Source organism: Neolamprologus multifasciatus, chromosome 10 (assembly GCF_963576455.1).
Source record: "Neolamprologus multifasciatus chromosome 10, fNeoMul1.2, whole genome shotgun sequence".
Lineage (NCBI taxonomy): Eukaryota > Metazoa > Chordata > Actinopteri > Cichliformes > Cichlidae > Neolamprologus > Neolamprologus multifasciatus.
In genome coordinates, this window is record NC_140448.1 from 19,044,082 (window position 1) to 19,060,850 (window position 16,769).

The following is a 16,769-nucleotide window of genomic DNA, read 5'->3' on the forward strand; positions in this document are numbered from 1 at the left end:
CAAAGGTAACTTAAAATAACCTCGTGTTACAACCAAAATATGGTAAATTGAATTACTCTTATTTGGTGATTTTTCTACCTGAGCACACAAAGCTCTTTATTCGACATGTCTCGCTCACACATTTTATTCTGCATCCTAGTGCACACTCACACTCACTCAGCCACCTGACCAGCAGGGTATGCAGAAGAGCATTTCTAAACACACAACATGTTAAACCTAGCAGATGGGCTACAGCAGCAGAAGACCACACCAGGTGCCAATCCCGTCATCTAAGAACAGGAAACTGAGGCTGCAGTGGACAACAGAAGACTGGGGAAAAGGCTGGATAATTAAGTTCAAAATGTGCTGTCAAACAACATGGAAGCATGGATCCATCCTCCCTTGTATGAATGAGCACACTGGGGCTCATTTAAACACCAGAGTCTCCCAGAGCAGTGTTGCTGTTTTCCATCCCTTTTTGACCTGCTTCTAGCAGGATAACACAGCATGATACAAACATCGAATCATCTCAAACAACTGTCTTGATCACAACTTAATATAAGTTCACTGCACTCAAATGTCCTCCAGTCATCAGATGTCAAATAGAGCACATATCGGATGTGGTGGGAAGGATTCTCATTGTGGACATGCAGACGAAAAATCTGCAACTAGTGTGAGAATCTGACATGTCAACATGGACCAAAATGTCTGAGGGATGTTTCCAGCACCTTGTTGAACCTGTGCAAAAATAAGGACTTGGTTATTTGTCATGAATGACTCCCAAAGGTAATATTTCCAGACCATCTTATTTACAGAATTTCTAAATCTCTGAAACATTAATATTTTATTAAGAGTAGAAAACCGTTATTTTCCACAGTGAAAAAGTCCATTAAGATATTTCTATATAAATACAGAGAGAAGGGGATTTGTTTCATGTGCATAAGGGACATTTGTAATTTTATCTGTTTATTTGTTTATTTTAGTTTAATTTATTTTTGCTTATTATGGCATTGTGAGCTCCTGGCTCAGTTTGAAAGTCGACTGCAGGTCCAGCGGTGCACTACATCTCTGTGACACCTTTACTTAGTTCCACTTGTTAAATTTGCAGACAAAATACAGAAACAGCATATCAACTAACATGCCTGCGGGTCACTAAAGTCAGATTTAACGTTTGGAAGTCTTTTTTATGACAAATAACCATGTCCATGTTGACATATTTCGGTGTGGACTATGAACTGTAGGTGTGGACCAGAGAGGCTGAAAGCGAAGCCCAGCGGAGGGAGTGTGGGGCCCTGCCCCCAGCGGGGGGTGGGATCTAACGGGGAAGGAGAGCTCTGTTTCTCTCGCCAGTGTGACCCGTCCGGCTCCTCCACAGCAGGTTATCTCACCATCGAGACGCTTCAGGATCTCCAGAATTTAACCGCACCTGATATTATAAAGGTAGGACTGAACAAAACCAGATCACAGGTGTTTTCGCCTTTTTAGTTCCTGACCTAACAGACAGAGAGCGACCCGCGGGAGCGATTTGTGAAGAGGCAAAAAAAACAAATAAGACTAACAATAAAAACACGAACTCTAATCAGCCAGACGGACACATTAAGAAGATAATGTATCCAATAAAGTTTGTGCAGAATAACCAACGTCAGCCGTGAAGCATTTAACGTGAAACAGGATACCGGATGTTGTATGTGTAGTTTCTAATTACTGTACCTTTAAGTGTGAGCCAGCCGCTGTAGCCTAGTGTTTGTGATGGTTTCCCTTTGCTGTCATTATCACGGCATACAAGCATAGAAAGCATCAGGCTCCCTCCCTAAAAAGCGATAATGGACAAATATTCCGCTTGATCCAAGTTATCAGGAGCATATATTGACGTATGCATATAATTAAAAGTACAGAGAGAAAAACACAACAACAGAAAAACGTACTTATATAATACTTAATTGCTAATATGCAAAACGATGATGTATTTTATCATTTCTGTCATTTTTATAATATAGTGGGTTTGTCTCAATAAAAGAAAAAGCAGTGCAATGCTGCTGTAGTCAATGAACGAAATCTCTCAGCACAACTATAAGAAACAAATTACAGAAAAACTTCTGCTCATTGCCCACACTGTCCTGTAATTAAGTAAAAGGTTGTTGTTATTACATTGAAAATGTCCTACTTTATTTATTTATTTATTTATTTATTTATTTATTTATTCAGTCAGTCAGTCATTCATTTGTTTTACTGCAGACACATCATTAAATTTAAAAAATATCTATAGTAGATAGTGGAAAAACTTTTTCTGTCATTTAACTGTTTATATATTACTTAATTACTTTGCAGTATGAGTGGCTGTGGGGCAGGTCTATATCAGTGTATCAGTAACACAAACTGTAAAATATTTGAAATTACATTTGAAACTTTCCTAAATTTTCCAAAGATGTTCAGTGGGCTGGACTGGAGTCTTAAGCTGGCTGATTTTGGCTCCCGAGCCTTAACAATCACAATTAAATATAACAGAAAATACTAAACTATCCTAACTTTTATAGCTTAAGTTACTAAACTACCACCAAAACTTCAAATTACATTATATAATTTAACAGTTCTTACTTTATAGACGAGAGATCAATAAAACTAGGATAGTTATGGTTATAACAGATCAGATGGTATTTAGAAAGTTTACCATGTAATGGGAGACTCCAGGCAATCACAGGTGAATGATATAAGGTGGGGAATAGTTAATCAGAAAGTTTGACCTGAGAGAGACTGTTGGTCTTGTGGGAAGCCGAAAGTCGGGCTTATTTTTTTAAAGTGTATGATGCACTTGCTCGTGCTTGGAGCGGTGAGAAGAGAGCTGCAGTAGGAGAGTTGTGTATTTTAAAGTTATCCACCTTTTCTTGATTTCTGCTTTCTGCAGGTTTGAGGAAATCTTTTTCATTTGGTCTCAAAAGATGTCCCGGGAGCAGCAAGCGGTGGCTCGTGCCAGGAAAGCCTTTGAAACAGGCAGGTCCAAATCTGTAGAGTACCGAATCAACCAGCTCAAGAATCTGCAGCGGTTATTCAGCGAGAAACAGAAAGAGATTGCAGCTGCCATTAAGAAAGACCTCAATAAGGTGAGTAGTGAGTACAAAACACATAGACTCCTGTCTGTGTTTTTACAGACTGGCTTCCGATGTTTCCCATTTTATTTCTTAGATAAGCACAAAAGCTCCCGGAAAGCATGTCCTCTGCCAAGGCCAAGGCACATCTTGGAATTCTAAACAAAGTCATCTGGACCCAATTAAATCCTGCATTTTTTTGTCTGTGTCATTAATGCCTTGGTAGTTGTGCATACTTGTGCTGACACACAAACAGTCTGACATAGAAAGAGCTGGATGGGATCCCTTCTTTCCTCTGGAAATCTGATTGCTATAAATAAATATATATGTATAGGACTGCTCTGTTAAGAAATCTGAATAGAAGTTTTAAAGTGGTCAGATCATAAAACCTATGAAATGTTCATAAATCACTAGATAAATATGAGATGGGGTTCAAAATAGTTTCATTTTATGGAAGCATACAGAAACTGAAGAGTATCCACCATAAGGAGATCCTACGTTCATCTTCTTCTTCCTCAGACCGAGGTTGGGGCGCAGTTTTATGAGACTCTGGGTCTGGAGGGTGAGATCAGCCTCTTCATTAAGAATCTGAAGGAGTGGGCAGCCCCTCGGCATGTGAAGAAGAACCTGCTGACCATGTCTGACACTGTCTACATCCATCCAGAGCCTCTGGGGGTGGTGCTGGTCATCGGGGCCTGGAACTACCCCTGGGCTGTGACCATCCGGCCGCTCATTGGAGCCATTGCTGCCGGTACTGTACCATGCTGAGAGTGTTTGGGGTGGATGAAAGGGCAGAGTGTGATGTAATGAGGTCAGCATTCATATTTTTGTGCCTGAGTAGCGCTTACATCTGTAACATCTTTTATGATAAGAATACCACAGGCAATTTGTGTCCTTGTGGCCACTTACTCAAGTGCATAAAATAGCATAAAAATCAAATTATATAAAGCATTAGAATTTATATATAATAATAATTATTATTATGTACATATTAAATAATAACTGAAAACAAAGTTACCTATATAATTAAGTACTGGAGTAAACCTATATGTCACCAAATTCTCAATTTAAAATATACAATTTACTTACAGTTTGTAGCGCCTGCCCCTTTAAGCACACAGCTTTATTAACTCTGATATTGTAGCATTTTTCAATTCAGAGTAAAATCAGAACCTATGTAAATGTCTTTGGATACGTTAGCAACAGACAGCAAAGACCATAACATTTCCACCTAAGATTTGGAAATCAAGGCGTGTATTCAGTTCTTTTCTATTCGTCTGTTTTTCAGGCCAGTTCTTTTCTTTTGTCCCGTGATCACAACCACTCAAGTTCCCCTTTCTATCCAGCCACTGCCAAGTGTTCTCTTTCAGCTTGTGATAAGTAGGTCAAAGGCCACTCTGTGAACTCTATACTGCAATAATGAGAGCAGAAGTTTTAGGAACGGCAAAAGATTCATTGTGTGTGTCCTTGTACGTTGGTATTTACTCATCAGATGCTGGGATCCTGTTTTTTTCTATTCTGGGGTGATGTGTGTGCACTTTCTCATACATTATCTTCATAAAGCTCAGCCTGAGTGGTCAAACTGTGCGACTCAGCTTTAATCACGATGTCATGAAGAGGTTTCTTGTGACTACACAGCATGATACTGCAGTATTTGTGGTTGTCCAGTGATAGCTTCGCATATCAGTGCTTGCATGTAGGCGGCTCATTTGTATTTCATTTGGATAAATCCAGTTTAGTGTCAAATACTGAAAAAGTGTAGCACTCGTCAGTGCAGTTGTGCAGCACTTTGTGCCACCATTTAATATTCTGTGATTGCTGGCACAACATGGACTTTGCTCTTTGCACCAGCAATATCAGATATTACACAGATGCTCGTATCAGCCCAGTGGGTCAGAAGTCTTTTCTTCTGATTATTTTCAGGCCAAAGGCAACTGTCAGTTCAACAAAACTGTTGAAGAATTATGCATTTAAAATATAATGCATTAATTTTTTTCAGTGTATTGTAATAATGTAATAAAACACTGATGTGCGTAATATTTTTTCATCGTGACTGGTTAATATTTAAAGTCACAATTTCAAGTTAAAATAGTAAGTTAGCATTTTCTGTCTGGGCAGCCACAGCCTGAATGTGTGTGTTTGAATGGGTGAATGAGGCTAGTTGTATAAAAGTGCTTTGAGTGCTAGAAAAGAGTAGAAAAGCAGGATATAAGTGTCATTTATTTCCAGGTTGTAAAAATAATTCAATTAATCTCAGTAAAACAGAGACCGATAAACAACGTATGTACTATATGTAATAAGCTGATAATTCATGATATATACCATCATGTAAAAACTCTGATATATATAATAATTGTTCAACTGAATCAATTAGATTTGCATTTCACATGTCAGTGATCCTCAAGGTTATTGTAGTTAACTAAAAATAAAAATAAAAAGTAGACTTGAAGAAAGGTTAAAAACAACCAAAACAATTGTGGCTAATGTGAAAAATGAATTAAAGTAAAATAAAAATGTAGATAATAAGTTAATATCCTTAGCTTTAGACATTGTTATCTGTTAAAATTTGCTATCATAACTTAGCTGTGGAGGTTTTGATGGACATGTTGGAATGCCTGTTCTAATTTTCCATAATCTTGCCTCTGTCGTGTGTCCTCCACACAATAAAAGATTAAAACTGACACTGAAACCAATAAAAACTAAAGTGAAACTACTGAAAATGTTTTCAAGCAATAAATAGTGAAGCAAGCAGCAGTACTTTAGGCACTAACTGAAACTAAACAGAATTAAAAACAAAAAGTCACAGTGAAATGAAAATAAAAACGAAATTATAAGAACTCTGTTGATCACCAATAAAAAAGCACAAAGGTGTAGCTGAGGCTGCCAGCACAGACAAAGGTGAACGTCTGGGGGTAGGCGTGTGATCTCAGCTGTCTTAGTGGAGATAATGATCCATAAATGTAAGATAATGATGCCAAATGCCTGCACACAAAGAGAACTGGATATTGTTTTGGACTTAAAGCCATGATCTGCATTCTGCTGAAGAGCTATCCATCCACAGGCTGTGTTTTTAGATCACAAATCAATAACAACATTAGCACATTTCATATTAAATGTGTCAGAAAAAAAAAGGGACGAACATCAGAAAATCAGAAAATGATTGAAAATAATTGTTAGATAAAGACAATATTGAGCTGCCATTCTCTTCTACTTGTGCAGGTAATGCAGCTGTGGTGAAGCCCTCGGAGGTCTGTGTGCACACTTCCAAAGTCATGGAGGACCTTCTGCCGATTTACATTGACAAAGTAAGGACAGGTCACATGACAGCAGCCTATGTCCAGCCAAACAAGGCTCTGTTATTAGCTGTTTATTCTTTACCAATTGCATCTGTGCTTACACTTATAGTTTTATGCTGTGCCATATAAAAACAAACTGTGACATGTTTCCCATGAAAACACAAGATGTCAGGGGAACTGTGTTTACTATATACACATGATGGGGGAAGTCGAGCAGAGAAAAGCTTTTGACTTGTGCTGTATTTGCTTTTTATAATCAGCTTCATTTATCTCTATTTATTCTGCAAATGATCTAAAAAAGAAAACTGCCTTGCATCTCAAATTGTTTAAATTACAGAGACGTGTTGTTTCCGGACCTTTTGTGATACCTGCGTGTATGTTTTCTTTTGTGTGTCAGGAGCTTTACCCTGTTGTAACTGGAGGAGTGCCAGAGACCCAGGAGCTGCTACGCCAGAAATTTGATCATATCTTCTACACCGGCAACAGCACGGTGGGAAAAGTGATCATGGAAGCTGCCGCCAAACACCTGACACCAGTCACCCTGGAGCTTGGCGGGAAGAGCCCCTGCTACATCGACAAGAACTGTGACATAAGCATAGCCTGCAGGTGAAAGTGTGTTATTTGCCTTCATGTTACAATTTTAATTTCTTTTTTCTTTCTTACATACAGTCACTCGGAATCTTAATATTTCCATTAAGGGTGTCTGAATATGCTGGGTAGCTTTGCATGATCACAGTTTGAGACAGCCTTTATGCTAGCCTTGTGGCCGCTGGTTCATCATCTGCAGTGTTGGTCAAGTTACTTGAAAAAAGTAATCAGTAACTAATTACTGATTACTTCCCCCAAAAAGTAATCCCGTTACTTTACTGATTACTTATTTTCAAAAGTAATTAATTACTTAGTTACTTAGTTACTTTTTAAAAACACAATTTACAACCTGAATAGGTGATAAAGTGATAGATCTTTCAGCCCAATTCTACTTTTTCTGCATAATCATCATACAAAATGTAATCAAATGGAAAAGTCTCTTTTTAAAACTTGTTTTATTAGTTTTAATCTTTTAACTTTATGCATCAAGCAAAAGTTTAATTATATGCAACATTCACTGACTGGAAGAAATTAGTTTAACATTTAAACCTATTTTCTGCACATTCCAGCACATAAAATAAAATATTTTGTGTGTTTACACTCAGTCTTTCAAATAGATGCAAGTAAAACACAGCAGAAAATAAATAAAGTCAAAGACTAGCGGTCCTGTTGCTCTATTTTCACCTGTAAAGCAGGAGTGGGGTAGGCGGAGGGTTACCCTGGTGCAGGTGTGCAGCGGTCAGTGGAAGAATCCGCGAGTTTCTCTGTGAGTTTCCCATTACGTCATAGCTACTCGGTGCTTGCTCAGAAGTTTAGGGGTTTTTTCGCTGTAAAAAGAAGTTTTCTTCCCACGCACAACGGACACTAATGTTTTTGTCACTTTTTATGGAATCAAACTCAAAGTAAGGTCAGTACTTCCACGCTTTAAACGCTGCACGCTCATACTCTCTCTGCACTCGATATATGATCCATTGTTGATCTGCACACAGCTGTTGTCAGGAACGTGGCACTCGCTTACGTCACTGTCATGAGACATTCTCGCAAAAAATCACGGTTTTAGTAACGCAGTAACGCAGCGTTCGTACGGGAAAGTAACGGTAATCCAATTACCGTTTTTGCAATAGTAATCCCTTACTTTACTAGTTACTTGGAAAAAGTAATCGGATTACAGTAACGCGTTACAAGTAACGCGTTACTGCCCATCTCTGATCATCTGTCATTATCAGTTTAAGCTTCTCTTCTTTCAACCACACTGCCTTAAAGTCAGCTTTTTTGTTGTTGGCTACTGCTCATAAACAAACAGCGGGTGGGAGGAGCTGTTGTGCTCAAATTCAGAACTGTGTACCCTAAATGAGCATAATAAATATATTTACTCTCTCTGATGTTAAGAGGAATCTAAAGCATGGACTTTAGAATACTTGCAGCCTTCGGCCATATTTAATATGAGCATCCACCTTTGTTCTGAGTGTTGGTCCATCCAGTGAGTGCTGTCAAAGCTTATGCAGCTGTGGTCAGATGTTTATATACACTAGTCGTGGACATGAATGTCATAGTAATTTTGGGCTTTTAATGATTTGAATGATTTTTAATTTTCTCTAATCCACATAAGGTCAAAAGTATACATACACACCATCAGTAATATTCAGTGTCCAAGCAAGTCGCACCTTGCTAAGATACACTTCTGGTGGTCATAAGTAAGTTTCTGGCATTTGACCACCTTTTGTAGCAGAATTGGTAGAGTTAAATTAAATAACTTGGTTTCCTTGCCAACACATGGGTTTTAAGAGTAATCTACAAATTTGCAACAGGGTCGATGTGTGTTTGGGATCATTGTCCAGGTGGAACACCAAATAAAAGCAGTTGATTTAATGTAAAGTTGAAGAATATGAGATAGTCCTCCTTCATTATTTCATCTACTTTGTGCAAAGTACTGGTACCACAGCTCCAGAAGATGATGCTACCACAACCATGCTTGACAGTTGTTAGAGTTTTCTTAGGTTTGAAAGCCTCACCTTTATTCCTCCAAACTTACCACTTGTCATTGTGACAAAACAGCTTAAATCTTTGTCTCGTCTGACCATGAAACTTTGAAGGCATCGATTTTAGAGCGGGGCGACACACTCTCAGTCCGAGTCAGTGTAAAACTGGCTTGACTGTGGACGCTCGTCTTATAACGCTTCTAGTTTATGGCAGGCCTGAGCCTTGGGGTTTTCTTTAACACCCTGATAACGTGATGGCACATCTGAATAATTTCAACTTGCCTACAGCTGTCCACTCTCCAAGTTAAAATACATTGTAGAACCTTCACCAGTACTTACTAAAAAATTTAAGTGAGTAGATGTATACTTTTGAATCAGTGTGTATTAGAGAAAATCCAAACGTAATTCAAGCTTATTGTCTTTAAAAGTAATTAAAGATGCTGTAAAATCATTCCACCCTGAAGGACAAAGAATTCAGAGAAATTGAATTCTCAAATTGTCTTGATATTCATGCTCATGATGAGTGTATGTTTAACTTCAGACCACAACTGTATATGACATAAATCCAGTCACCGGTAACACTTCCTCTGCTCTGTAGGCGTATCACGTGGGGGAAGTACAGTAACTGTGGTCAGACCTGCATTGCCCCAGACTACATCCTTTGTGAGCCCAGCATCCAGAACCGGGTCATTGAAGAGGTCAAGAAGTGTATTAAGGTACTTAAGACTGAAAAAAACATAACTTTGAGTTGAGAATTTTAAAACTAAGGAAAAAAAATATAGTCCTTTATTTCAATACAAACCTCAAAGAAATGTTTATGCTTCAAAGATTCATTATCAAGGTGGCAACACATTGCATCAGAGTGTGTGTGTGTGTGTGTGTGTGTGTGTGTGTGTGTGTGTGTGTGGGGGGGGGGGGGGGGGGTGGGGGATTTAATGTGTTTGCCCATTAATTCACTGGTTTTTAAAATAATTTCTGTAGGTGTTCTACACAGACAACCCAAAGATGTGCCCAGACTATGGTCGCATCATCAACCAGCGCCATTTCAAGAGGGTCATGGCCATGTTAGAAGACAGCAACATCGCTGTAGGAGGGGAAAATGATGAGTCAGACTGCTACATAGGTAACAATTAATTCATTTTTAAAATATAAAAGTCATTATTGTGTTTATTTTCTCAGGCCTTGACAGCTGCACCTTCTTCCTTTGTGGCTTTAGCATAAGAGACCCCATTTAACAGCTTATATCATTCCCAATCTCTGTTGGTTTTTATTTTAAGATTTTACTATCCCCTTGCTTGGGTATAAATATATAACAAGATGTATAACCCTATACAAGCCAGTTCACATCCTTAGATACAGGTGTGGCTCTGTGGCTCAGACGGAAATAGAAACATATATAATTTCTCTGACATTTCTCCAAGCTCTCTTTTCTTTCCTGTTCTTTCGTTATATTAAAATGGGCTCCAGCTGTCCTCCATTTATGGTGTTCTTTGGCGTTCAAAGCTGATAGCCTTTGACACAGTGTAAAGTAAAGTTGAGATTATTTCAACTCAGCTAACTAAATGTGAACTTGCACATACTTACACCACCCACAAAGAGGTTACATTTTGTCATAAAACATGTAAACAAGCTGGTTCAACCTTACTGAGGAGCTCAGCCTTGCAGAATTGTTTTTTTGGTAACTTTAACTGTTGTTTACTATTAGTTTTTCATGTTTTTATTCACAATTATTCATCTACATTTTTTGCATTTTTGTTGTTGTTGATACTTTCACTTTAGTTTTTCCTTCTATCTCTTGTTATTTTGCTTTTTGTTATGATTTAGCATCTGAATGTCCTGCTTTTGCCTTTCTATTAAAGTGGTATACAAATGAAGTTATTATTAGAATTTAACCAATATATCGGTGAGGCTGATATGTTAGCTGTTTGCCAATTTACTGATATTGTCATTTATGACTTCCCCAAAATAATTTTTTTTTAAAAAGTAGACAAGCATTGGAGAAACACCCCTCAGCACCTCAAGGGTGCTGATGGGTTGCATAGCTTGTCCACCAGAGACAAGCTATGCAGATCTGGTCAAGATCTGGTCAGATCTGATCTGACCAGAGCATAAACAAAAAAGTATTTCACGACTGCTTGTGACAGTAAAACAAGTTCATTTTTAAAATACAATGCGATATTATCTTGTTACAGACAGATAAATAACCACAATAACAAATGTTAGTGAAATCTGTTTATGTTCCATGTGTCTGGAAGAAAAAGCATATCAGCTGATACACCAGAATTTTAAATGTACAAATTTCAATACAAGTATCAATATTAAAACTTCTATATTGGTCGGGCTGTAGTTATTATTATAATTTGGAAAGGTATAAATGAGAATGTAGTTCAGGTGCCTTATTTGAATACCAAACACATAAATAGGATGGTGTTTAGCGTTATATTTAATAGCAAAATTCATAAAAGATAGCGACATGGATGACACAAAATAAGGAACTTTTATTTTAAGAAACAAACAGGGTGAAACCAAAAGAACAGCAAAGGCAAAAATGTCCAAAAAGTACAAGAGAAAAACAACTGAAAATGCCAAAACTCCACAATGAGAAACTAGTAAATGGGAAATGTGAGGATATAACTTCAGGGACCATATACAGAGTCAATACTCAATAGCAGGAAGATAAGAGGAAAATAGCAATAGAAGGTACAATGAAGACAATGAAGCTTTTAAACTAAAATATGAATCAAACTGAAATGGTTTAAAGAACAACTCAGACAGATAAACCAGAATATCTGAAAGGAGAACCTTCAGGAACAAGACGAAGTCATGCAGTGTTTCTGTGATGTGCTTAGCTCCAACAGTTCTACGGGACGTGAAGCCAGAAGCAAAGGTAATGCAGGAGGAGATTTTTGGACCTCTACTTCCTATCTTACCAGTCAGCGGCCTGGACGAAGCCATCAAGCTGATCAATAAGGGAGAGAAACCTCTGGCTCTCTATGTGTTCTCACCAGATAACAAGGTATCTACCAGCAGCCAACACAGCAAAGCAGTTAACACGTGGAAACCAGCGTTTAGGTCGAGACTTATTGTCAGTGTTTTTTGTTTTCTCTTCTCTGTAAAGGTGATAGAGAGAATGAGAGATGAGACTTCGAGTGGAGGATTCCTGGCCAACGACTGCCTTGTGCACTATTCTGTCAGCGCGTTGCCATTTGGAGGAGTGGGTAAGTAGAGAAACTGTGCAAATGGAGCCTTTTTTTAACCCCTTAGTGACTTTACTGTCTGTACTGGTTTATTGTGTTGATTAAAAGTGGTCAAACCTGATGCCAACATCTGTGTATGTTCCATGTGCAGGAAACAGTGGAATAGGCTGCTACCACGGCAAGTTCAGCTTTGACCGACTGAGTCACCTGCGTGGTTGTCTGGTCAAAAAGCTGAAAATGGAGGGGGTGAACGACATGCGCTACCCGCCGCACACATTGAAGAAACTGGGCTGGGCGCGCTTCTTCATCCTCAATACCGTAGATGTGGGCTGGGTGGGACGGATGGCGCTCCTAGCTGCTCTGGTTATGGTGGCTGCTGTTGTGATTCAGGTGAGTTGAAAAGAAAGAAAGGAATAACTGACACGGGCAGTATCAGTGGACGAGCTTCCCAGCTAGCTGCAATGTTCTAAGAGGAGCAGAGAAACCTAAACCTTTCTGTAGTTGAACACATCCTTTGAGTGTCACACAGTGCACATGTGCATTACTGAGTGGGACAAAAAAGAGCGATCGCATTACTCCAGTGTTGGCAGACTTGCACCTGCTCTCTGCGCATCACAGAATCCAGCATGAAGTGCGCTATTGTATTTAAAGCTTTAAATGGCCTTGCACCTGCGTTTGTGGTAGAGACTTATGCTGTTTCCATACTCTCTCTCAACATCATTAACCCTGCAAAGCCTGAACTATGCAATGACTGCCGGACGATTGTAATTTTTTTGAAACTTTTTTTTTTTTCACAGTTTCAAAAAAAGTTTTTGGAAAAAAGTGTTTATTGAACCTTCTGACAATTAAAAAAAAGCAAACATTAATTTCCATATATGAGTTTTAATTTGTAATATTTGTCTCACAGTAGCACTCCATGTGTCTGATTGCATACATCAGATTTTTCAGCCTTACAGGGTTAAGGTCTACTTCCTAATCACTCTAAAGTCCAGACCATCGCAGAGTCCAAGCTAATTTGCTTGCACCAAGATGCTGGAATGATCTTCCAAGTGACTTCACAAATGCGTCACCTACATCTGTCTTTAACTCTTAGCTAAAGACATCATGCTTTTTGTAATTTTATGTAATTAATGTAAATGCGTGTACCATGAATTTGTATCTTTTATTTTTATTTCTTATTGTAAATCACTTTTCTAAACATGCTACAGTATAGTAATATAAAAAATTTCCAGTCATGCTGCACAATTCAATTCAATTCAATTCAATTCAATTTTATTTATATAGCGCCAAATCACAACAAATGTCGCCTCAAGGCGCTTCATAGATACAGAGAAAAGCCCAACAATCATATGACCCCCTATGAGCAAGCACTTTGGCGACAGTGGGAAGGAAAAACTCCCTTTTAACAGGAAGAAACCTCCGGCAGAACCAGGCTCAGGGAGGGGCGGCCATCTGCTGCGACCGGTTGGGGTGAGAGAAGGAAGACAGGATAAAGACATGCTGTGGAAGAGAGACAGAGATTAATAACAGATACGATTCAATACAGAGAGGTCTGTTAATACATAGTGAGTGAGAAAGGTGACTGGAAAGGAAAAACTCAATGCATCATGGGAATCCCCCGGCAGCCTACATCTATTGCAGCATAACTAAGGGAGGATTCAGGGTCACCTGGTCCAGCCCTAACTATATGCTTTAGCAAAAAGGAAGGTTTTAAGCCTAATCTTAAAAGTAGAGATAGTGTCTGTCTCCTGAATCCAAACTGGAAGCTGGTTCCACAGAAGAGGGGCCTGAAAACTGAAGGCTCTCCCTCCCATTCTACTTTTAAATACTCTAGGAACAACAAGTAGGCCTGCAGAGCGAGAGCGAAGTGCTCTAATAGGGTGATATGGTACTACAAGGTCATTAAGATAAGATGGGGCCTGATTATTTAAGACCTTGTATGTGAGGAGCAGGATTTTGAATTCAATTCTGGATTTAACAGGAAGCCAATGAAGGGAAGCCAAAACAGGAGAAATATGCTACAATGGGAGCTGAACCATCCAAGTGCCACCAAGTGCCCCGTCCACACATCCACAAGTATTTTTTTAAGCTCAACTTTGGTCTTTCCATCTACATTCAAAGGCCTAATGAAAAGCTCCTTCTGGGTGAAGACAGATTTAGGGTTAAGGGTTACATAACCACCAGCTGGCTTGTCATACTGTAGGCATGCCCAGTTTTGTTTCAGTGCTTTCAAGCAGATTTAATTTATTCAGGTTTTGAGCTGTTTAGTGCTTGGTCCTGTGGAAGTGGTGGTGGTTCAGCCTTTTTTTTTCCTCCAAAAGTTCAAAGATTAATCAGTGATTCTGAGGCAGATTTGATGATAAATGGTCATCTGTGATCGACTGGCATAGCAACAAAGATGCGGAATGTTTTTCTTTCTTCTTCTTCTTCTTCTTTTTTTGGTTCACAATGCAAATACTTCACAGTATTTCTGTTTTTTTTATTGAGTATTCACATATATAAATGTTGAATGTGTGACATTTACTTTTTTTGCACTGTGGCATTTTTCTGTTCTGTTCTGTGTACTCCTTTTTACGGGGGCCCTGAGAGGCCAAATGGACTGCAACTTAAGAAAACACCAGCAATAAGAAAAACGCTGCAAAAGCACACAAAACACAACGGAAATAGGAGCAAACAAAACACAAATAGGAAAAAACTCATTTCCACAAGCACAAGGGAAGTGTTTGTGGGGAGACAATAACCCGACGGACCAGTTGCAGGAACCAAATTATGCTAAGAACTGTGCTGGGAGACACTTAAAATAATCTATCAGTTTTGTGATAAAAGAAAAGATGAGAGGTAAGTGTGTTAACCTAACTATTGGCCTAAAAATCCGTCATCAGTATTATATGAATCATGATAAAACACGCCTACCATGTTTTGGGTTCCTGCAACTGGTCCGTCGGGTTATTGTCTCCCCAGAAACACTTCCCTTGTGCTTGTGGAAATGAGTTTTTTCCTATTTCTGTTTCTGTTTTTCCAATTTCTGTTTTGGTTTTTTCCTATTTCCGTTGTCGTTTTTCCTTCGTTGTGTTTTGTGTGCTTTTGCAGCGTTTTTCTTATTGCTGGTGTTTTCTTAAGTTGCAGTCCATTTGGCCTTTCAGGGCCACCGTACCTTTTGCCCTCTACAGTCTGCAGACTAGTTTTTACCCTAACCTTCCTACTGAGTAACAACACAGGATTCAAATAGAAATAAAAACACTATTTCAAATAGAAATAGTGTTAAAACACTTCTTTACAGCTGCGTCACAGCTTACGTCTGAGACACCCCTCAGTCATTTTAAAAGCATTATGAATGCAGAGCAAATGTTTTGAAAAACCTCCAGCTGAGTCTTCTGTTTGTGTCTTTTGTTTTACAGAAGTACCTCCTCTGAAGCCGTTCTGCTGTTTCCTTTATCATCTGGGCTGCAGAAGAGGAACAAGGAGGATTCATTTGTTTATGCATGAACAAGATAGCAATGTTGTGTTGTTTCAGGATTGCCGTTTTCCATTTCACATTTCAGTGAAGTTTCATGGAGCTCACTGAGAGCCGTTTATTTTAATGAAGATAATTATTTATTCTCATCTATGCAAGAATCACTACGTTCCATTAATTCATCACCACATTTTTTAATACTTTTTAAAAAAAATATGATTTAGTTTGTTTTTTTAAAATGAAGTAATAGTGTAAGTGTAGAGGTATTGCATGATTCAAAGTATGATGTCCATTTATTCTACCTTGCATTTAAAAAACAAAACATGTTTACATGAAGGGCCATAAGATGAAGTTCATTTTAATAATGAAAAATGATTTTTTTTTTATCATTATTACTATTATTATGTAGGAGCTACCTACAGGGTATTTAGCTTGTTGTTTCAGTAATGGATCTGCCATTAATCTGACAATCAGCCCGAATGCACTTGATTTCAGCCCAGAGTAGTTTCAGGCTGTGTTTGGCAGGCATGAAGACAATCCGTCCAATCTGTGAGATTTCAGTGTTTGTTTTCAGCTCATCCGAATCACGCAGGTTCATGTGAAGGAAGTTTTTAATGATTTTTTTATGACCAAATGTAAAACATTTAAGTGACCAAGTGTAGTTGTTTCTAAATATTTGCCTATATCGCACCATTTAAATTTATAAACAACAATTAAAGAAATATATATGCATTTCTATTTTAATATTCAACTAAATAAATTGCTACATGTATCAGTTTGAAATTTAAGTTATTTTTATTCTGTATTCTATGTTGCATAATACAGAGTTGATATTCATCAGCTCTCCTCTGTGAGTTAGAAATAGATTCACAGTTCAGCCTCATACGTTGTTAAATTAGCTGTTAAAGGTCATGAAAAACATTTTTACATAAGTGGGTCAAGAACTTATGAAGAGTGTTGCTTAAAGTCAAATTTCAATAACTTTGGATTTTATCATCTGCAGTGACAAAATCTCCATGAATGGTAACATTTAAAAGATTCAGAAGTTCAGTTCTTGTGATCTTTGGGACCAGAAACCACACCCAACCTTCGCTGGTGCACAAAAGCTTGTTCTGACACAGAACTCTGGAAAACTCTTCTGATGTCAATGATGCTGCGCTGCTAACTTCCATAGACACTAACACTAACCGGAC

The 16,769-nt window shown here is 38.3% G+C and overlaps 1 protein-coding gene across 2 annotated transcripts; it reads left to right on the forward strand.

Moving 5' to 3' along the window:
* The first annotated feature begins 1,286 nt into the window (after positions 1 to 1,286).
* aldh3a2b (aldehyde dehydrogenase 3 family, member A2b) lies at positions 1,287 to 16,662 on the forward strand. Of its 2 annotated transcripts, none has more exons than XM_085174950.1 (11): positions 1,287 to 1,419; positions 2,916 to 3,077; positions 3,582 to 3,813; positions 6,282 to 6,367; positions 6,756 to 6,964; positions 9,524 to 9,641; positions 9,907 to 10,048; positions 11,775 to 11,941; positions 12,044 to 12,143; positions 12,274 to 12,512; positions 15,521 to 16,662. In XM_085174950.1, the coding sequence occupies exons 2-11, from the start codon at positions 2,916 to 2,918 to the stop codon at positions 15,533 to 15,535; spliced, it is 1,470 nt and encodes a 489-aa protein (XP_085031076.1). In that variant the 5' UTR covers positions 1,287 to 1,419; the 3' UTR covers positions 15,536 to 16,662. The 2 variants fall into 2 exon arrangements, with proteins under 2 accessions (XP_085031076.1, XP_085031077.1); XM_085174951.1 differs by having other exon boundaries at positions 1,305 to 1,419; positions 2,882 to 3,077.
* Positions 16,663 to 16,769: the final 107 nt, after the last annotated feature.